Source organism: Salmo trutta, chromosome 4 (genome assembly GCF_901001165.1).
Source record: "Salmo trutta chromosome 4, fSalTru1.1, whole genome shotgun sequence".
Taxonomy (NCBI): Eukaryota; Metazoa; Chordata; class Actinopteri; order Salmoniformes; family Salmonidae; genus Salmo; species Salmo trutta.
Genome location: NC_042960.1, coordinates 10,059,350 through 10,082,308, shown reverse-complemented (window position 1 = coordinate 10,082,308; position 22,959 = coordinate 10,059,350). Strand labels below are relative to the sequence as shown.

At 43.1% G+C, this 22,959-nt stretch overlaps 1 protein-coding gene and 1 long non-coding RNA gene across 4 annotated transcripts; one reads left to right on the top strand and one right to left on the bottom strand.

Moving 5' to 3' along the window:
- The first annotated feature begins 3,501 nt into the window (after positions 1-3,501).
- Positions 3,502-11,371, top strand: LOC115191823 (uncharacterized). Of its 3 annotated transcripts, XR_003877772.1 has the most exons (4): positions 3,502-3,890; positions 4,194-4,271; positions 9,470-9,572; positions 11,138-11,371. It is a non-coding gene; the product is annotated as an uncharacterized LOC115191823 (long non-coding RNA). The 3 variants fall into 3 exon arrangements; XR_003877774.1 differs by lacking the exon at positions 9,470-9,572; XR_003877775.1 differs by lacking the exon at positions 11,138-11,371 and having other exon boundaries at positions 4,190-4,271; positions 9,470-9,548.
- LOC115191822 (centrosomal protein of 44 kDa) lies at positions 8,857-22,889 on the bottom strand. Its single transcript, XM_029749763.1, has 11 exons — positions 22,756-22,889; positions 22,408-22,506; positions 17,355-17,502; positions 11,102-11,248; positions 10,804-10,899; positions 10,464-10,604; positions 10,060-10,275; positions 9,706-9,772; positions 9,445-9,566; positions 9,115-9,152; positions 8,857-8,987 (listed from the first exon to the last, which is right to left on the bottom strand). The coding sequence occupies exons 2-11, from the start codon at positions 22,497-22,499 to the stop codon at positions 8,939-8,941; spliced, it is 1,116 nt and encodes a 371-aa protein (XP_029605623.1). The 5' UTR covers positions 22,500-22,506; positions 22,756-22,889; the 3' UTR covers positions 8,857-8,938.
- Between the last annotated feature and the right edge of the window lie 70 nt (positions 22,890-22,959).

Genomic DNA, 22,959 nt, shown 5'->3' with positions numbered 1-22,959 from the left:
AGCCGCAGTGTTTATTTTTCAACTCCATGTCCGAGTGACCTCCACAGCTCGCCTAGTGTCCTCGCTCACAATGATAAGATGTTATTGTAGGACTTCCCATAGCCCTGTGGAAACTGTTTTGATTGGCAACCCAGAGGGCTTTTGGCCCGGGTCCAACTATAACAACTTGGCTTCTATTGGCCGAGAGAGTGAGAAATAAGACTAAATTTGCAATCAATCATTAGATCGAGCGGAGGAAATTCTTTTCGGAACAAAACAATGAGGAGAAATAGTGGAGTTAAATTGGAGTGTTAGAAAAACAATCCTCAGCGTGAAGTAGGTAAATTGTCCGCAGGATGACCGGCTTGGAACCGAGACAAATGTTAGGTAAGATAATAACGGAATCTTAATGTGAATCAAATCAACAATGACTAGATGTTCTTACACAGGGGCCCTAAGCGGGATATGGTTCAGCCATGAAGGTTTAAATAACTGGCTAGACTAACTTACCGAGCAACCTTATCGACATGATTGACTTTCAGTGACTGACATAACACAAGAAAAACTGCTGATGCACTAGCTACCAAATTTCGAAATTGCACGTGGTATATTCTTCTATGCTATCTTTCAACAGTAAGTTGAGAACCCCCAACTGAGGTCCCCCCCCCCCCCCAAATAGTCCCCCTAGCAGCCGCGGGCCCCTACCTGCAGCGCATAGTCTGCGTATAGGCAGATAACAAAAACATCAAAGTCCCTTTACCCATGAGCTCAGGAAAGAGCCGACAAACAATAACCAATAACTACCACTTACTGTGGACAGTCATGGGGAGAATCCGCTATAAGCTAAGTGTCACATTTGATCGCAGGCGTGTGTCTAAGGCACTTCACTGCCCGGTTTGGGCCCATACATTTCAGTCTTCACTGCTCAGCTTGGGCCTGTACATTTCAGTCATCTATACCCGCAGCAGTCATTACAATGACTGATTACTCCAATTAGCCTAGCATGGCCCAAGCAGCGGCGGTGCCTGCCATGTCTGTCTGCTATGGGGCTAACCAATCAGAAAGGTAAAGAGTTCATGGGCATGCTTGAGATCCAGCTAATTGGGGGGGTGGTGAAATTGAATGTGGACTGGTGTGAGAGGAGGGAGGAGTGGTGGGGCGCACACAGATGCATATAGCACACACATACACTCAGGACCCTGAAAGAATGTGTCGAGTGCCAGCTCCCTCTTAGATTATCCCTCTTTCTTCCCTCTCTCTTTCTATCTCTCGTTCTGTCTGTTTTCTCAGTACTGCTGTGACTGATGAAGGCTGGAGTGGAGGTGCAGATGAAGGTAGATGTGAGGAGCGACAGACAGAGCCATGTGTTCCAGCCAAGGCTAATCAACAAAAGATAATAACCCATTCATTATGAACTTCTTTTCCTCTCTCTCACTCTGTCTGTCTTAATATCAGCCTCTGGGGCTCTTAGTCTTGACACATTGTGATGACATCATGAATCATTGCGGTGGCTAGCGTATTCATTTTAGAGCAGAGTGAATTGGGACCCTGATGGTATCTGGCTTTCAGTTAAAAACTGTAGCTCAATTGGTAGACCATGATGCTAACAACGCCAGGATAGTGGGTTGGACCACCCATATATAAAATGTATGACTGTAAGTTGCTTTGGATATGCTGAATGGCATAGATACTGAACAAAAATATAAACGCAACATGTAAAGTGTTGGTCCCGTGTTTCTTGAGCTGAAATAAAAGATCCAAGAAATGTTTAATACGTACAAAAAGCTTATTTCTCTCAAATTTGTTTACATCCCTGTTAGTGAGCATTTCACCTTTGCCAAGATAATCCATCCACCTGACAGGTGGCATATCAAGAAACTGATTAAACAGCATGATCAATGTACAGGTGCACCTTGTGCTGGGGACAATAAAAGGCCACTCTAAAATGTGCAGTTTTGTCACACAACACAATGCCAGCGACGTCTCAAGCTTTGAGGGCGTGTACAATAGGCATGCTGACTGCAGGAATGTCCACCAGAGCTGATGAAACTGTGGGTTTGCACAACTGACGAAGCTACGGACAACGAACACATTTGAATTTTATCGATGACAATTTGAATGCACAGAGATACTGTGACGATAGATCCTGAGGCCCAGATCCTGAGGCCCATTTTTGTGCCATTCATCCAGCACCATCACGTTTCAGCCTGATAATGCACGCCCCCACATCTCAAGGATCTGTGCACAATTCCTGGAAGCTGAAAATGTCCCAGTTCTTCCATGGCCTGCCGACTCACCAGACATGTCACCCATTGAGCATGTTTGGGATGCTCTGGATCAACGTGTAAGACAGCGTGTTCCAGTTCCCGCCAGTAATCAGCAATTTCGCAAAGCCGTTGAAGAGGAGTGGGACAACATTCCACAGGCCACAATCAACAGCATGATCAACTCTATGTGAAGGAAATGTGTCGCACTGCATGAGGCAAATGGTTATCACACCAGATTCTGACTGGTTTTCTGATCCACACCCTACCTTTTTTTAAGGTACAGTCTCTGTGACCAACAGATGCATATCTGTATTCCCAGTCATGTGAAATCCATAGATTAGGGCCTAATGAATTTATTTCAATTGACTGATTTCCTTATGTGAACTGCAAATCAGGAAAATCATTGAAATTGTTACATGTTGTGTTTATATTTTTGTCTATATGGAGGGAAGGGGTTTGCTGTTGAAACAGCTACTTGAGCAGATGGTGTTTGACTTACGGTATAGTAGGTATGTTTTAGCAATAGGACAACACAGACGTAATATTACAGCCTTTTATCAGAAATACACTTTGGAGTGAACAGATGCCATAGTTTGTTTATTCCTTGTTGGACAGTAGTAGGCCTTTCTGCTGTAAAATATACATTCCTTTAGGGTAGAATAAGCATATTGGTTCATAGTCAAGTCCATAAAACAAGAAAACAACATTGAAATGACAGCAACAACAACAACAAAAAATCTAATAATCCAATCTAATGCCTTGGAGGATTGACCATTTTACTGCAATTCATATTGAACTAAACTGATGACTGAGAAGACAATTGCAAAGAAAAAGATTGATGGAATCAATGGGCTTCATTCAACATGATTTAGCCTTGGAGCACTTCCCTTTATTCAATAAATATCGACATTAGGGAGGGGGTATGTTTCTAGTGAATACACTTCCTCCCCTTCCAAAAGCCCTACAGCTCCGGGTAATTACTTTAAGCTGAAATGGAGCGTCTCTCTTCAACTCCACACAATGCAAGAGATGTGTTTGTTCAGGCAGGAGATCACAACAGTGCTTCATAGTACTCTTCAGGTGTATGTTGTATTCAACTCATAGAACATTCTTTTTCTTGGGAGAGGAGTTTCTCTTGATAGACTACATACAGCAAGACACAACCGCATAATCCCAACAACAGTCAACACACGCAGAAAACACAGGATGCACAGTACAGAACATAACATTAAAACCCTCACACACAGCCAGTAAAGACAAGCAGGGTTTAGGGAACAATCTTGAGGAAACATAGCAGTGGAGAAGAAGTGATTAAGGACTTCTCCCCCGGCTTAGCCACATCTGGGTAGGGCAGGTCTCACCGTCAGGCCGCAGCAGTCATGTAGTAACCCAGACTGGGTGTTTCAGTATGGGGGAGGGTTGGGGGTGGTCCAGGGTCTCCTGTTGGATTTGGGGGAGGAAAGGAGGGACGTGGGGGTGTTTTTTTGAAAGGAGTTACATGCCGTTTGTTGAGTCTAAAAGGAGGAATGTGTGGATCTGCTACTTTTGGTTCTCGCTCTGTAGGTCTATGATCAGACTTTACTACAGAGACTGTGTGGTCTCACTCTGCCAGCTGGCAGCCCCTGCTGAGCTCCCAGCATCACGGTAAGCTGCTCTACACACACACACACACACACACACACACACACACACACACACACACACACACACACACACACACACACAAGCAGAGGGAAACATGCACACATTCACAAACAACTAGAGACAGACACACACACCACCTCCACTCAGGGCTCACCTCTGATCTACCCATGTTTTTGCTGAGCTGCATCACATACTTACTCCTGACTCACACTGAAAGTCAATAACAATGTTCAGGAACAGTACCTTGGATTTGCAATAGCAGGCTCTGTTCCAGAATACTAATGTGTACATCCTTTCAGACAGGTCCCCACATGATCTGGATGTTTCGCCTCTCCAACAGCTTCAGCCAGCTAGAGGCCTGGGAGCTGAGCTAAACAACAGGTAAGAGGGAAGGAGAGACGGAGGGAGAAAGGTCTGAGAGGTTAGGCTAGCTCTGTTCTAACTTGCTGTCTCTAGAACAAGGGGTCAATGAATGGACCCTCTAGGAATGACCGTTCAGATTTAGTGGCAATTTGCTCTGAAAACATTCCATCTCACAGAGCACTTTGCAAATATTCAAAGTAGCAGTGAAGGATAAGACGGATGTATTGTTCTCTTATACATAGAATGACCACTAGAGGACAACAATGAAGCATGAATTAATCATGTCAGCTGGAATATACTGTATACCTGTCTGTTAGTGAACTCTAGTGGTCAAATCCATGCATCACACTGTGGTCAGGGAAATAAAGGATCATCAAAAGCGCTGCATTTTTGTATGTTGGTGAAATATAAAGATTTTGTATGTGAAATATACAAGCATGAAAATCAAGAGGCATTTGAACACATTTGTTTTTGGACTCCGTTAATACATTTGGTAATGCAACATTTATTGGATGCCTTCATTGAAGAAGATGCATTGGGGACAGTGGTGGAAAAAGTACCCAATTGTAAAGACACCTTAATAGAAAATGACTCAAGTGAAAGTCATCCAGTAAAATACTACTTGAGTAAAAGTCTAAAGGTATTTGGTTTTAAATATACTTAAGTATCAAAAGTAAAGTTATAAATCATTTCAAATTACTTATATTAAGCAAACCAGAAGGCACCATTACATGTATTAATTTAATTTACGAACGAAGTTTGTGTTTATGGAGTCTGTCAGATCAGAGGCAGTAGAGATGCCAGGGATGTTCTCTTGATAAGTGCGTGAATTTGACCATCTTCCTGTCCTGCTAAGCATTATAATTGTAACTAGCACTTTTGGGTGTCAGACAAAATGTATAGAGTAAAAAGTACATTATTTTATTTTGGAATGTAGTGAACTAAAAGTAAAAGTTGTCAAAAATATAAAAAGTAATGTAAAGTACAGATATCCCCAAAAACTATTTTTACTTAAGTACTTTACACCACTGATTGGGGGTTTGCCACTTAGAGAGAGCAGCAGGAGATACTGAAGACTGTCCAAGCTCCATGGACCTTTGTTTGAATGTAGGTCTTTGGTTCAGTTTGATTGAGTAAGTTATGCTCTGACAGAGCTAGGCCTTTTGAATTAGAGTTTGATCATGTTGTGGGCCCCTCAGAACCATGGTTCTAAGCCTCAGAAGGTGACCGATTTGGTGGTTGTTCAGCCCCAGGGAGGTCCTGGCTTTTGATCCGTCCCCAGCTAAGTTTGTCATTAAAAGTCTATATTTTGCCTTAAACCTGCCTCTTGAGTGTTTGTACTGTGGCCAATCCTCGATTACACCACAGCTTATGTGGCACTTATAGGAATCAAAGCCAAATCTCTGGTGTTGCAAGCACCATGCTCCAGCACACTGGGTTGTCCATTTCTTTGGATCCACAACTCTCCTTGGTCATTGTTTTTGGTTTTATTATGCATTTTTATGATATTTAGGTCAGGATTCAATTAAAGAGCACTTTGTCAGCAAAGACCACATTCACGGTACAACGCTGCATATAGAAATAAGCATATCAAGAAGCTGATTAAATAGCATGATTGTTACACAGGTGCACCTTGCGCTGGGGACAAGAAAAGGCCACTCTAAAATGTGCAGTTCTCAAGTTGAGGGATCGCGCAATTGGCATGCTGACTGCAGGAATGCCCAAAAGAGCTGTTGCCAGATATTTTAATGTTAATTTCTCTACCATAAGCCACCTCCAACGTAGTTTTAGAGAATTTGGCAGTACGCCCAACCAGCCTCACTACCGCAGACCATGTGTAACCATGCCAGCCCAGGACCTCCACATCTGGCTCCTTCACCTGCGGGATCATCTGAGACCTGTCACCCGAACAGCTGATGAAACCGAGGAGTATTTCTGTCTATAATAAAGCCCTTTTGTGAGGGAAAAACTCATTCTGATTGGCTGGGCCTGGCTCCCCAGTGGGTGGGCCTATTCCCTCCCATGTCTGCGCTCCTGCCCACTCATTTGAAATCCAGATTAGGGCATAATGAATTTATTTCAATTGACTGATTTCCTTGTATGAACTGTAAAAACTGTTAATTTTTTTTTTAAATCACTGAAATTGTTGCATTGATATTTTTGTTCAGTATAGTTGACAAATTGAATAAGGTTTGCTAGCTCTAGAATAGATCAAGTACATGAAAGGTCTGGGGATCTCAATGAGACGTTTGAGAAACCACTGCTTTATAACATGCCTTGAATTGAATCTCGGCCTGAATGAGAAACTTTGAGCAGAATTAGACTTTCTCAAATTATTAATTCCTTGTGTCCTTTCTCCTAGCCTTCATTTCAAAATGCAATTGATCTTCATACATTGCAGTCCGTACAGGGCCTAGGAGAGCTCTACTATGAGGAGGAAGGATGATTGAACGGGAGCTGGAGTACAGTCCAGTATAGCCAGAGAAGACGTCTCAGAGGTCTGTTAGTGACCTCTACTGGTGTCAGTTTAGGCGCAACTGCAAAGTAGACATCAACACACCTTGAGGCTTTATTCAATTTGCATCGCTGAAGAATTACAGATTGCGTGACAGAAATGTAAAAGGTTATTTCCAATTAAACTGACATCCAGCGTTTACCGTGAATGTAGTGTCCGCCTACGCGGAAACGTTGCTTATAAATTTCACATGCTGAACTTCCGCTATACGGATTGAATAGAGCCCTCAGTTGACGGGTATTCCGACACGCCACCCTGATTGAAAGTAAGGTTACACAAGACCGGGCATTGTACATAAAATTGTTTGTGCAAATAAAATACAGAATTACAGTACCAGTCTAAAGTTTGGACACACACTTACTCATTCAAGGGTTTTCTTTAAATGTACTAATTTCTACATTGTAGAATAATAATGAAGACATCAAAACTATGAAATAACATATGGAATCATGTAGTAACCAAAAAAGTTTAACAAATCAAAATATGTTTTATATTTGAGATTCTTCAAAGTAGCCACCGTTTGTCTTGATGACGGCTTGCACTCTTGGCATTCTCTCAACCAGCTTCATGAGGTAGTCACCTGGAATGCATTTCAATTAACAGGTGTGCCTTGTTAAAAGTTCATTTGTGGAATTTCTTTCCTTATTAATGTGTTTGAGCCAATCAGTTGTGTTGTGACAAGGTAGGGGTGGTATACAGAAGATTGCCCTATTTGGTAAAAGACCAAGTCCATATTATGGCAATAACAGCTCAAATAAGCAAAGAGAAATGACAGTCCATCATTACTTCAGTCAATCCAGAAAAGTGTAGTCGAAAAAACCATCAAGCGCTACGATGAAACTGGCTCTCATGAGGACCTCCACAGGAAAGGACCTTACCTTTGCTGCATGGAAGTTCATTAGAGTTACCAGCCTCAGAAATTGCATCCCAAATAAATGCTTCAGTGTTCAAGTAACAGACATCTCTACATCAACAGTTCAGAGGAAACTGTGTGTATCAGGCCTTCATGGTCGAATTGCTGCAAAGAAACCACTACTAAAGAACACCAATGAGACTTGCTTGGGCCAAGAAACACGACCAATGGACATTAAACCGGTGGAAATCGGTCCTTTGGTCTGATGAGTCAAAATGTGAGATTTTTGGTTCTAACCGCCATGTTTTTGTTAGATGCAGAGTTGTTGAACAGATGATCTCCGAATGTGTCGTTCCCACCGTGAAGCATGGAGGAGGTGTGATGGTGTAGCAGGTAGCCTAGTGGTTAGAGCATTGGGCCAGTAACCGAAAGGTTGCTGGATCAAATCCCAGAGCTGACATGGTAAAAGTCTGTTCTGCCCCTGAACAAGGTAGTTAACCCACTGTTCCCCGGTAGGCCGTCATTGCAAATAAGAATTTGTTCTTGATTGACTTACCTAGTTAATTAAATTAAAAGGTTAAAAACAAACAAAAGAAATGGAGGAGGGTGCTCTGCTGGTGACACTGTCAGTGATTTATTTAGAATTCAAGGCACACTTAACCAGCATGGCTACCACAGCATTCTGCAGCGATAAGCCATCCCATCTGGTTTGCGCTTAGTGGGACTATCATTTGTTTTCAACAGGACAATGACCCAAAAAACACATCCAGGCTGTGTAAGGGTTATTTGACCAAGCAGGAGAGTGATGAGTGCTGCATCAGATGACCTGGCCTCCACAATCACCTGACCTCAACCCAATTGAGATGGTTTGGGATGAGTTGGACCGCAGAGTGAAGGAAAAGCAGCCAACAAGTGCTCATCTTATGTGGGAATTCCTTCAAGACTATTGGAAAAGCATTCCAGGTGAAGCTGGTTGAAAGAATGCCAAGAGTGTGCAAAGCTGTCATCAAGGAAAAGGGTGGCTACTTTGAAGAATCTAAAATATATTTTGATTTGTTTAACACTTTTTTTGGTTACTACATGATTCCATATGTATTATTTCATAGTTTTGATGTCTTCACTATTATTCTACAATGTAAAAAAAATTAGTAAAAACTAAGAAAAACCCTTGAATGAGTAGGTGTCCAAACTTTTGACTAGTACTGTTTATAATGGATTGTGAACACAAGTCGATATTTATCCATGATACCTTTATTCATCACTAACATACTAATCCAGAGAGCAATTACAAAAATACATTTTTTTAAAAGTCTGAATTTACATTGAGGGTTCTATACTTCTTAAAAGGCTGGAAGTGTCTTTCATCCTAAAACAAAGGAGAAGAACAAATCGTAATGAAGTTAAACATAAATGCAGTATTATTTTATATACAGTAGATGGTGTATTAGCCTTGGTTAACATTTGAGGGAATACAACAGATCTACAGTACTTACATGTTGGCTATCCTTTCCAATCTCTCTTTCATATTCTCCTATAGAAAATGAGTCAAGAATGAATGAAAAACTAAGGGCTTGATTTCATCCGTATTGCGGAAGATCCGCGTAAAAATGCTAAGGTCATGTCCAGTTGACTCCTCATATGCAGAGTTTACCGTGAACGAAATCTCCTCAAACATTGCCTTTAAAATTTAAATTGACCTATAACGTGGATCTTTCACAATACTACAGATTGAATTCAGCCCAAATAGTCCAATGTTTCCATGACAGACAGACATACAGATATACATATACATATACATACACACTTGTAATATCTGCCATTACCTCTGGGGGTGCAGTTGTCACACAGGGGCTGATGATGGGATAGCTAGCAGAAAGGGTGGAGGACTGAGGACGCTCACAGCCAGAGTTGTGTAGGAGGCTCTCTGGAGGACTGGGTCTTGACTCTAAGGGTATGTGAGCATCAGTTGAACTTTTATATCACACTGGGAATTTGATCTTTCTATTACTGTATTTCAGTTGTTGTATACAATGGCCTCATCAATACTCTACTAAGATACTTTCACTGTCAAAATCAGTTCCAACCCGTGACTTCTGTTGCATTATCTGCCATGTGATGACTCCAACCTCCATTGATAAGTGATGACGACTCCTAGAGGGAAAAAACCCCCCAAAAACCTTGAAAGCTGTACATTTTTCCATCTTTAACCAGCAAACAGAGATACAGCAGACATTCTGGAATGGACTGACATCATTAGTTCAACATCTGCTTCCACTTGTCATTGGATAGAGGTACGGAGAGTTCTTTAGAAGCGTCTTCAGATCGGACAGATGTGGTGTAGAGATCCCTTCCTACCTGGGCTATGGCTGACACGCATGCAGACACACAGTATCCAATAATCCCTTAGCAGTGGATAGGGACACACACACAGAGCCTACCTGGGCCGTGGCTGTGGAGAGGGTCAGTCTGGTCTCCAGCAGTAGCACTCTGCTCTCCAGGTTCTCCCACTGGTGCTTGTCAATAGTGATCCTCCCGGCCGAGGCCTTCTCTAGAAGCTCCAGCCTCTGCTCCAGGGCCGAGAGCCTCCCCAGCCTGGTCTGGACCTGCAGCAGCTGGGCCGCCAGCGCTGCCAGCCTCCCCTCCACCACCAGGTCCTGGAAGGGTGGTCACAATCCAGTCTGTGTGTGTGTGTGTGTGTGTGTGTGTGTGTGTGTGTGCGTGTGTGTGTGCGTGTGTGTGTGTGTGTGTGTGTCACTTTGGTGCTGTGTGTTACAGAGAGAAGGGCTGTGTTGTGGGTGTGTGTGTCTGTGCTTATATTGTGGAGAAGTATGCTGGTACTCACTGTTTGAGGGACTGTAGGTACTTGGTTCTGGACCTCGTCCAGTCCCAGCCCCTCTTCCTCTTCATTATCTGAGGTTCTACTAGAGGAGACCCAGGAGTCACCACCAATGTGTCTCTCCACTAGTGGCCTGCTTAGGGACAACTGTGGGAAAGAACCATCTCACCTAATCATGTTAAGGCCGGGCCATGTACTCATGCAGAATTACAACGGACTATTTTATTATTTTAAAATGTTTTATTTAACCTTTATTTAACTAGGCTAGCTCAGGCCTCTTTGATAAAGTGTAGAGAGTTGAACAGGTCTGTTGGTCTACACTGTCATGTCCATGGCAAAGACTTACTGTGGTGGCCATGGGATTCATTGTTTCAGCCTGAAATGGGAGAGCCTCACTTTTGGAGTCTGAACTCGAGGCCTGAAAACGAGCTCTTGGCTTTGGCTGCAACACACACAGATGCAATACATGAACCTTTTCTTTTACCAGGTAGGCTATTGAGAACGCATTCTCTATTACAATACAGACATGGTCTAATCAAGAGGGTGCAATAGTTAATTGCACCGTGAATACCGCGTCATCATTATCATGTCGTTGATGATACTCTTTGCTCTAGGCTCGTCAAAGCTGAGGGAGACAGACTGACCTTGTTGCCTTTGCTGAGCTCTTTGTGTTTCTGCAGGGCGAAGGCGATGACGTCACAGAGGATGCAGGTCTTTCTTTCTGCAAAGCCAAACTGGAGGAACTGCTGCTTGGTCAGGACGGGTTTGTAGTGGAAGAGATCCCGCAGTACCTAGATGTGGGTGAACAATAGACAGTATGACACACACGGCTGAATTCTCCCTGCTGAAAAATTCTTTCAAATCAAAAATACACCATGTTGTTTCATTCAAACAGTAAAAAATGCAAAGATCAAAACAACATTCATTGAATTGTCATTGAAGATCACATTGCAAAGTATCTAGTACAGGGGTTTAACTCATTTTGCACCGGGGGCCACATTCGGTCTTCAAGAAGGTCCAGAGGGTCGCACTGAAAATGTGTTCACTTCTTCACCATCAAAACGTGCAAAGAAATTGTCCTGTATCCAATGCATTTGAAATTTAATGCTACCCGACTGTCTACAGTGAGGGGAAAAACGTATTTGATCCCCTGCTGATTTTGTACGTTTGCCCACTGACAAAGAAATGATCAGTCTATAATTTGAATGGGAGGTTTATTTGAACTGTGAGAGACAGAATAACAACAAATCCAGAAAAATGCATGTCAAAAATATTATAAACGGATTTGTATTTTAAATGAGGGAAATAAGTATTTGACCCCCTCTCAATCAGAAAGATTTCCGGCTCCCAGGTGTCTTTTATACAGGTAACGAGCTGAGATTAGGAGCACACTCTTAAAGGGAGTGCTCCTAATCTCAGCGTGTTACCTGTATAAAAGACACCTGTCCACAGAAGCAATCAATCAATCAGATTCCAAACTCTCCACCATAGCCAAGACCAAAGAGCTCTCCATGGATGTCAGGGACAAGATTGTAGACCTACACAAGGCTGGAATGGGCTACAAGACCATCGTCAAGCAGCTTGGTGAGAAGGTGACAACAGTTGCTGCGATTATTTGCAAATGGAAGAAACACAAAAGAACTGTCAATATCCCTTGGCCTGGGGCTCCATGCAAGATCTCACCTCGTGGAGTTGCAATGATCATGAGAACGGTGAGGAATCAGCCCAGAACTACACGGGAGGATATTGCCAATGATCAAGGCAGCTGGGACCATAGTCACCAAGAAAACAATTGGTAACACACTACGCCGTGAAGGACTGAAATCCCGCAGCGCCCGCAAGGTCCCCCTGCTCAAGAAAGCAAATATACATGCCCGTTTGAAGTTTGCCAATGAACATCTGAATGATTCAGAGGACAACTGGGTGAAAGTGTTGTGGTCAGATGAGACCAAAATGGAGCTTTTGGCATCAACTCAACTCGCCGTGTTTGGAGGAGGAGGAATGCTGCCTATGACCCCAAGAACACCATCCCCACCGTCAAACATGGAGGTGGAAACATTATGCTTTGGGGGTGTTTTTCTGCTAAGGGGACAGGACAACTTCACAGCATCAAAGGGACGATGGACGGGGCCATGCACCGTCAAATCTTGGGTGAGAACCTCCTTGCCTCAGCCAGGGCATTGAAAATGGGTCGTGGATGGGTATTCCAGCACGACAATGACCCAAAACACACGGCCAAGGCAACAAAGGAGTGGGTCAAGAAGAAGCACATTAAGGTCCTGGAGTGGCCTAGCCAGTCTCCAGACCTTAATCCCATAGAAAATCTGTGGAGGGAGCTGAAAGTTCGAGTTGCCAAACGTCAGCCTCGAAACCTTAATGACTTGGAGAAGATCTGCAAAGAGGAGTGGGGCAAAATCCCTCCTGAGATGTGTGCAAACCTGGTGGCCAACTACAAGAAACGTCTGACCTCTGACTGCCAACAAGGGTTTTTCCACCAAGTCATGTTTTGCAGAGGGGTCAAATACTTATTTCCCTCATTAAAATGCAAATCAATTTATAACATTTTTGACATGCGTTTTTCAGGATTTGTTTTTAATTCTCTCTTTCACTGTTCAAATAAACCTACCATTAAAATTATAGACTAATAATTTCTTTGTCAGTGGGCAAACGTAGAAAATCAGCAGGGGATCAAATACTTTTTTCCTTCACTGTAGGTTTCATTTGAATGATTATTAGTGAGCTGGACACAGTCAAGAAACAGTATAAATGTAGGTCCATTATATTTTCTACAGTTTCCATTTGGTTTTAATCACTTTAAAAGTATATGGAGTTCGTTTTCCCTTCCAAAAAATGACATGTATCCCTTGCCTCGATACACTTAATTCATGTGAAAAGGGAATAATAGGAGCTGGAACGCATGACAAATCCAAACATTCTATTGATAATTGTAAAACTCACTATAGTTAACATGAGTTCAGGGAAAGATGGCAGTACGTATGACAGGAGGGCTAAATGAGTGCTTTCCTGTTACACCGAGCAAATCGCAGAGCAAATCGCAGAGCAAATGGCTTGTCTCCTCTCTGCACTGTCTTCTGTATGAAATGCTGCTGGTGTGTCGGCCCAATCTGTTTCCCATATTTGTGTGTGTGTGTGTGTGCCAGCCAGGCGAAGCAGTGACTGGGCGCCAGCCATCGCAGAGGGTCTCGCTCTTCCTTCTCGGTCTCCCTCTCCTCTCCTCTCTCGCCAAAATGAACCAATGCTGTGAGAGGCAGATAGCTCGCCTGCGGCCTCAGCACTAAGGGAACAGAAGAGGGGATTCTGATCCGAGATGAGAACTTGGACCAACATGGAGTTCCTGTGTTCACCGCAGGATTTCATGTGATCCTTCATAAAACACAATTGCTCAAGGACACTGTGCTGCCGACCACCGGTTGCCAGCTGGAAGGAAACACCAGAGTGTGTTAAATACAGATGCTGCAGATCAGGGCCCGCTCAGTGAAAACCCTGCTATCAGAACCAGAAGGGTTAACAGAGGCTACAGTACAGCCTCAACAGAAAGACTGAAAAAACCCTGATGCATTTACACAAGTCATTCCTTCCAAGTCCTCGGTTGGTTGTGATGAGAGAGGAGCTGTAATATTAGAATGTGCGATGAAGGAAATGGCTTAGCCTTGACCAAGCATAATATCATGGAAAAAGGAATTCCGACAGTGGAGGCCTATACCATTTCCAATAGATAAGAATGAATGGAATTCCTAGAGTACCTTAAGACTCCATTCATGTCATTTGAGCACCACAGGAATGAAAAGGAATCCCACATGTAGCCTACCCTTTACTTCTACAGGGGAAATCCTGCACTGTTTCAAAAGGACTTCATTGGTAGTGAGCGACGCAATAGCAATGTCTTCCGTGTGTGTGTATTAGGGGAAAATATTGCGGTTCAGCTGAAGCTCGGAGGGGTTAAACCACAGCAGAGCGTCTGGGTAGACAGCCGTTGGCCTCAGGAGACCCCAAGGAATAAACTGAAGTCAGTGTGCGACCGTTGCCTGTGAAGAAACATACTGGAAACACTGCCATTTTGAACCATTACGATGATAGCTATGATGTATGAGAGAGGGGATCTAGAGGGGGAGTCCATGCTATTGGGAGAAACTGTTCCGTGTTAGAGACGACATGGGGAGAGCGGTGGTGGGGAGCCTACTGGAAAAGTAGGACCCAGGAAAGATCCCAGCCCGCAGTGAATGAACAGAGCATTAAATCATAGGGAGGGCATGAAGGAATGAGGCTGGGAGATAAGTCAACTGGTCTGGATGTGGGATTGTTGCGGCGGCGGCAGGGGGGGATACATTCGAAAACATGATTTCATCAAGAAGACGCTCTGTGTCTTCTTCCTACCATACTAATGGAGACCGATGGAGTAAAATCCCTCCACTGTGCATGATGATAGCCTTACTATTTAACTATGTCACAGAAACATGTTAACCTACAGTACCAGTCAAAAGTTTGGACACCGACTCATTCAAGGGTTTTTCTTATTTTTTTTATATTTTCCTACATTGTAGAATAATAGTCAAGACATCAAAGCTATGAAATAACACATATGGAATCATGTCGTAACCAAAACAAAGTGTTAAACCAAACCAAAAAATCTGATCATATTACTCCAGTGCTAGCCTCCCTACACTGGCTTCCTGTTAAGGAAAGGGCTGATTTCAAGGTTTACTGCTAACCTACAAAGCATTACATGGGCTTGCTCCTACCTATCTTTCCGATTTGGTCCTGCCGTACATACCTACACGTACGCTACGGTCACAAGACGCAGGCCTCCTAATTGTCCCTAGAATTTCTAAGCAAACGGCTGGAGGTAGGGCTTTCTCCTATAGAGCTCCATTTTTATGGAATAGTCTGCCTACCCATGTGAGAGACGCAGACTCAGTATCAACCTTTAAGTCTTTACTGAAGACTTCTCTTCAGTAGGTCCTATGATTAAGTATAGTCTGGCCCAGGAGTGTGAAGGTGAACGGAAAGGCTGGAGCAACGAACCGCCCTTGCTGTCTCTGCCTTGCCGGTTCCCCTCTCTCCACTGGGATTCTCTGCCTCTAACCCTATTACAGGGGCTGAGTCACTGGCTTACTGGTGTTCTTCCATGCCGTCCATGGGAGGGGTGCGTCACTTGAGTGGGTTGAGTCACTGACGTGGTCTTCCTGTCTGGGTTGATTTGATATGTTTTCTTATTTTTCTTACAATTTTTATCCTGTTTTAGCAACAAAAAAAATGCTTGGAAAGATCAGAGGTTGGACCTAAGCAAGTGTTTAAATACTTCCCTACACATATAGAATAATTTCCCCCCCCCCCCTTGGGTTGTGCCATGGCGGAGATCTTTGTGGGCTATACTCGGCCTTGTCTTAGGACGGTAAGTTGGTGGTTGGAGACATCCCTCTAGTGGTGTGGGGGCTGTGCTTTGGCAAAGTGGGTGGGGTTATATCCTGCCTGTTTGGCCCTGTCCGGGGGTATCATCGGATGGGGCCACAGTGCCTTCTGATCCCTCCTGTCTCAGCCTCCAGTATTTATGCTGCAGTAGTTTGTGTCGGGGGGCTAGGGTCAGTCTGTTACATCTGGAGTATTTCTCTTGTCTTATCCGGTGTCCTGTGTGAATTTAAATATGCTCTCTTTCTTTTTCTCTCGGAGGACCTGAGCCCTAGGACCATGCCTCAGGACTACCTGGCATGATGACTCCTTGCTGTCCCCAGTCCACCTGGCCGTGCTGCTGCTCCAGTTTCAACTGTTCTGCCTGCGGCTATGGAACCCTGACCTGTTCACCGGACGTGCTTGTTGCACCCTTGACAACTACTATGATTATTATTATTTGACCATGCTTGTCATTTATGAACATTTTAACATCTTGACCATGTTCTGTTATAATATCCACCCGGCACAGCCAGAAGAGGACTGGCTGTGCACAACTCTCGACCATCGCCACTCCCATACGGGAGTTGCAGCGATGGGACAATTGGATACCACGAAATTGGGGAGAAAAAAAAGGGTGTAAAAAACACATTACTAAAGGACACCAATAATAAGAAGAGACTTGCTTGGGCCAAGAAACACAAGCAATGGACATTAGACCGGTGGAAATCTGTCCTTTGGTTCCAACCACCGTGTGTTTGTGAGAAGCAGAGTAGGTGAACGGATAATCTCCGGATGTGTGGTTCCCACCGTGAAGCATGGAGGAGGAGGAGTGATGGTGCTTTGCTGGTGACACGGTCTGTGATTTATTTAGAATTCAAGGCACACTTAACCAGCATGGCTACTACAGCAATACGCCATCCCATCTGGTTTGGGCTTAGTGATACTATCATTTGTTTTTCAACAGGACAATGACCCAAAACATACCACCAGGTTGTGTAAGCGCTATTTGACCAAGAAGGAGAGTGATGAGTGCTGCATCAGATGACCTGGCCGCCACAATCACCCGACCTCAACCCAATTGAGATGGTTTGGGATGAGTTGGACCGCAGAGTGAAGGAAAAGCAGCCAACAAGTGCTCATCATATGTGGGAACTCCTTCAAGACTGTTGGAAAAGCATTCCTCATGAAGCTGGTTGAGAGAACGTCAAGAGTGTGCAAAGCTGTCATCAAGGCTAAGGGTGGCTACTTAGAAGAATCTAAAATATATTTGGATTTGTTTAACACTTTTTGGTTACTACATGATTCCATGTGTGTTATTTAATAGTTTTGATGTCTTCACTATTATTCTACAATGTGGAAAATAGTCAAAATAAAGATACACCCTTGAATGAGTAGGTGTCCAAACTTTTGACAGGTACTGTACACTATTACCCTTAATAGATTTTTTTTTTTTTTAAAGAACACAATAGAATCAATGTGTGGATTTACCTTGTAGATGCATTCGATAAAACGTAGGTCATTCTTCCCAGCGAGTTCCACTCCGAAGACCACCAGGTGTTCAGCAAGGTATGGTGAATAGGAGATGAATGCATAACTCACTATGGGGAGAAAAGCAGAAGGATCCCCTTTGGCCAAGCTGTGGAGATAAAGCATAGATTGTGTTTTACAATGTGTACGACTGTTTTCATATGTATTAGTATCATTTAGGCCTAAAAATATATGACAATGCTCTGTTCAGACAGGTAAACCGATTTTAACAACTTTTTTTTTGACCAATCAGATCAGATCTTTATCAGAGCTGATGTGATTGGTCAAAAGCCCAATTAGTGGGGGAAAAAAATTGAAGAATTGAGCTGCAACACACATTGACAATGGAACCCAAACGAGTTCGATAAAAAAACACATTGAAAAAAAAGTGGCCAACCTTTGTCTCCTGATTTAAATTGTCTCACATCCACAGAAAATTGTATTTGAGCCATATCCTTTTTTAAATCCCCCACAAGCATATTGTGTTTGATGCTCTTCACTTCAAAAGGAATCCCTGCTTCCCTGCTCATCAGATGTGCAGACTGGGGTCCTCGTCAGAGGGGTACCCACGGCTGGTTAATGTAAAGCATGTTTACAAACCGAGTTATAGTCGGGCAGGGCTCTGTACAACCCCCTCTGGCGCTTGCCGGAGACTTCAAAACAAACTCAGACCATGAACTGTACCCGTGGCTACAGCCCCAATCTGGATGTTTATAGGACTACAGATGTTTAGTCTGTCTTCCAGCCAAATCATTTAGTCTTTGTCGCAAATAGCACCCTATATAGTGCACAATTTTTTTAAACAGAGCCTATAGCACGCAAGAGTAGTGCACTATCTGAGGAATAGGGTCCCATATGGGACACAATCTCGTGACTTTATCCTACACTACAGAGCAGGTTTGCCTATAGCACGCAAGATCATCATACAGACGGTTGATAATATTCATTCTAGCCTAAATTGTCATTCTTAATTCATCACAAGTTCCATATGTCATCACACTTGCAATGTGTTGGCACTTTCAAGCCAAATACTGAGTGTAATGGGCAAAGGCCATAGAAATCAGTGACCCCACAACCTGGATTAAGAGCTGGTCAGATATGCTCATCATAACAATGGGGTCATCGGAACAAAATGTTAAATCATGAGAAATACTACCATATGCACACCTGCCTCTCCTTCAAGGTGTCGTCTGCCCAAAATATTCTTAGATACTGCATGGATGGTTAATATTTGTAGAATAATAGTGAAGACATCAAAACTATGACATAACACATATGGAATCATGTAGTAACCAAAATAAAAAAAATAAAAGTGTTAAATAAATCCAAATATATTTTATGTTTGAGATTCTTCAAAGTAGCCACCCTTTGCCTTGATGACAACTTTGCACACTCTTGGCATTCTCTCAACCAGCTTCACCTGGAATGCTTTTCCAACAGTCTTGAAGGAATTCCCACATATGCTGAGCACTTGTTGGCTACTTTTCCTTCACTCTGCAGTCCAACTCATCCCAAACCATCTCAATTGGGTTGAGGTCAGGTGATTGCGGAGGCCAGGTCATCTGATGCAGCACTCCATAACTCTCCTGCTTGGTCAAATAGCCCTTACACAGCCTGGAGGCATTTTGGGTCATTGTCCTGTTGAAAAACAAATGATAGTGGGACTAAGCCCAAACCAGATGGGATGTTGCGTCATACTGATGGCAGTCTATGGACACTCTCTGGTCAACAGTACAGGCTGGTTGCAGTGGTGTACCGCCGTCCAATCTGCAGCAACTGCATGACACCACCGCGTCAGCATGTACCAACATGAATGTGTAACATTTCCGACTTGTAGATTCCATGCCCCGAAGAATTCTTGGTATTCTGGAGGCAAAGGGGGGTCCGACCCAGTACAAGATAGGTGAAACTAATAAACTGTCCGGTGAGTGAGAATGTACAGTGCCTTCGGAAAGTATTCAGACCTCTTGACTTTTTTCACATTTTGTTACGTTACAGCCTTATTCCAAAATGGAGTCAATAAAACATTTCTCAGCAATCTACACACAATACCCCATAATGACAAAGCAAAATGTAGAAATGTTCGCAAATTTATTCAAAATAAAAAACATACCTTATTTACATACTGTAAGTATTCAGACCCTTTGCTATGAGACTTGAAATTGAGCTCAGGTGCATCCTGTTTCCATTGATCATCCTTGATGTTTCTACAACTTGGAGTCCACATGTGGTAAATTCAATTGATTGGACATGATTTGGAAAGGCACACATCTATCTAAATCTATGGTCCCACAGTTGACAGTGCATGTCAGGCAAAAACGAAGCTATGAGGTCGAAGGAATTTTCCTTATCGACAATATTGTGTCGATGCACAGATCTGGGGAAGGGTACCAAAAAATGTGTGCAGCATTTAAGGTCCACAAGAACACAATGGCCTCCATCATCCTTAAATGGAAGAAGTTTGAAATCACCAAGACTCTCCCTAGAGCTGGCCACCAAGCCAAACTGAGCAATCTGTGGAGAAGGGCCTTGGTCAGGGAGGTGACCAAGAACCCGATGGTCACTGACAGAGCTCCAGAGTTCCATGGTGGAGATGAGAGAACCTTCCAGAAGGACAACCATCTCTGCAGCACTCCACCAATCAGGCATTTATGGTAGAGTGGCCAGAGGGAAGCCCCTCATCAGTAAAATACAGTAAAGACTCTCAGACCATGAGAAACAAGATTCTCTGATCTGATGAAACCAAGATTGAACACTTTGGCCTAAATGCCAAGCGTCACATCTGGAGGAAACATGGCACCATCCCTACGGTGAAGCATGGCGGTGGCAGCATCATGCTGTGGGGATGTTTTTCAGCGGCAGGGACTGGGAGACTAGTCAGGATTGAGGCAAAGATGAACAAAGCAAAGTACAGAAAGATCCTTGATGAAAACCTGCTCCAATGCGCTCAGGACCTCAGACTGGGGCGAGGGTTCATCTTCCAACAGGAAAATGACCCTAAGCACACAGCCAAGACAACACAAGAGTGGCTTCGGGACGAGTCTCTGAATGTCCTTGAATGGCCCAGCCAGAGCCCAGGCTTGAACCCGATCAAACAACTCTGGAGAGACCTGAAAATAGCTGTGGAGTGAAGCTCCCCATCCAACCTGACAGAGCTTGAGAGGATCTGCAGAGAAGAATGGGAGAAACTCCCCAAATCCAGGTGTGCCAAGTTTTGTAGCGTCATAGCCAAAAAAATGTTTTTTGCTTTGTCATTATGGGGTATTGTGTGTAGATTTTAGGGGGGGGGGGACAATTTATCAATTTTAGAATAAGGCTGTAACGTAAGAAAATGTGGCAAGTCAAGGGGTCTGAATACTTTCCGAAGGCACTGTATGTATATATAGACACACTGAGTATACAAAACAGAACAGCTGCTCTTTCCATGACAGATTGACCAGGTGAATCCAGGTGAAAGCTATGATCCCTTATTGATGTCACTTGTTAAGTCAACTTCAATCAGTGTAGATGAAGGGGAGGAGACAGGTTAAAGAAGGATCTTTAAGCCTTGAGACAATTGAGTCATGGATTGTGTATTTGTGCCATTCAGAAGGTGAATGGGCAAGACAACATATTTCAGTTCCTTTTAATGGGGTATGTTAGTAGGTGCCAGACGCACCAGTTTTTGTTAATGGCTGCAACACTGCTGGGTTTTTCACACTCAACAGTTTCCTGGGTGTATCAAGACAGGTCCTCCACCCAAAGGACATCCATCCAGCCAACTTGAAAAAACGGTGGGAAGCATTGGAGTCAACATGGGCCAGCATCCCTGTGGAACGCTTGACACCTTGTAGTCATGCCCCGATGAATTGAGGCTCAGTGAGCAACTCAATATTAGGAAGGTGTTCTTAATGTTTGGTATACTCCATGTATGCTGTATACAATGAGCTCCAAAGGTATTGGGACAGTGACACATTTGTTGTTGTTTTGGCTCTGTACTCCAATACTTAGGATTTGACTATGAAGTTAAAATGCAGACTGTCAACTTTAACATGAATATATTTTCATATAGACCCCCATTTTAGGGGACCAAAAGTATTGAGACAAATTAACTTGTGTGTATTAAAGTAGTCAAAAGTTTAGTATTTGATCCCATATTCCTAGCACGCAATGATTACGTCAAGATTGTGACTCTACAAACTTGTTGGATGCATTTGCTGTTAGTTTTGGTTGTGTTTCAGATTATTTTGTGCCCAATAGAAATGAATGGTAAATAATGTATTGTCATTTGAGTCACTTTTATTGTAAGTAAGAATATAATATGCTTTTAAACACATACATTCATGTGGATGCTACAATGATTACAGATAGTCCCGAATGAATCGTAAATAATGATGAGTGAGAAAGTTAGACTCACAAATATACCCCAAGACACACTAACCTCTCTATTATAATAACAGGGGAGATTATCATTTGGGGGTGTATGATATTTGTGCATCTAACTTCCTCACTCATCATTATTATTCACGATTCATTCAGAGCTATCTAATAATGATAGCAAAAATTGAGGGAACTATGTACAAAAAGTGTTGTCATTTACCCTCAAATTAAAGCTGACAGCCTGCACTTTAAACTCAATCATTGTATCATTTCAAATCCAAAGTGTCAACCCACTGTTCACCAGTCTTGGAACACCTGATGATCAAAATCAGGTGCTGGAGTACAGAGCCAAACAACAACAAAATGGTCACTGCCCCAATACGTTTGGAGCTCACTATATATCAGAATGAATGAATATATGGGGGATTTATTTCTCCAATGCAAGTAAAAGTGACACAAATGTTCACACATCTCCTGCACTGCAACTAACAGACTGAATAGTAGAGCCATCATGTGGCCATCCAACTGAACAACCACAACACAGGTGCCGACAGATTGTATAAACTGGCCGCTTCCCTCAAAAAGTTTGGGAACGTGGCACAATTGTTTAGTTATCACTGGCACAATTTTTGTATCCATGACCTAGCTAACATACCCATTATAGTCGACCTCTCTTGGGTAATTCAATGCCCGAAGTTGAGCATTCAGCTTCCGAAGACATCCTTTCAAATCACCGGTTGACATCATTGTGGACCTTGAAGATGCAAATGACAGACGGGTAACGTTATCACAACAATTCTTCCATGAACTCTTTTACAACGAATGGATAAAACACCAACTAGCTAACTAACATAAACAATATAGCTATGTACGTGTTGGCTAGCTACCAACACAGCTTGCCAGCAAGTTACTTGCTATATTATAGGCTAACGTTTGATGTTGTTGAGGTGACACGTTGTTGCAGCTACTGAAACATACCATAACACAAAATATAATAAATTACCTTATATTTGAGTAGAAGTGCTAGCCAAATTGGCGAGCTAGCTGGACATGTATTTAGTTTGTTTTGCCCGGGTAAATAACATAATTGCCGCGATTGGCTGCCATGATAAGTGAATCAGAAAAACTAGAAGGAAGATTCATAAGAGCACATTCGTAGCTAGATGGCGCTAAAAGTTTTGTTGTAGACTTCTGGTTTTAATGTCGA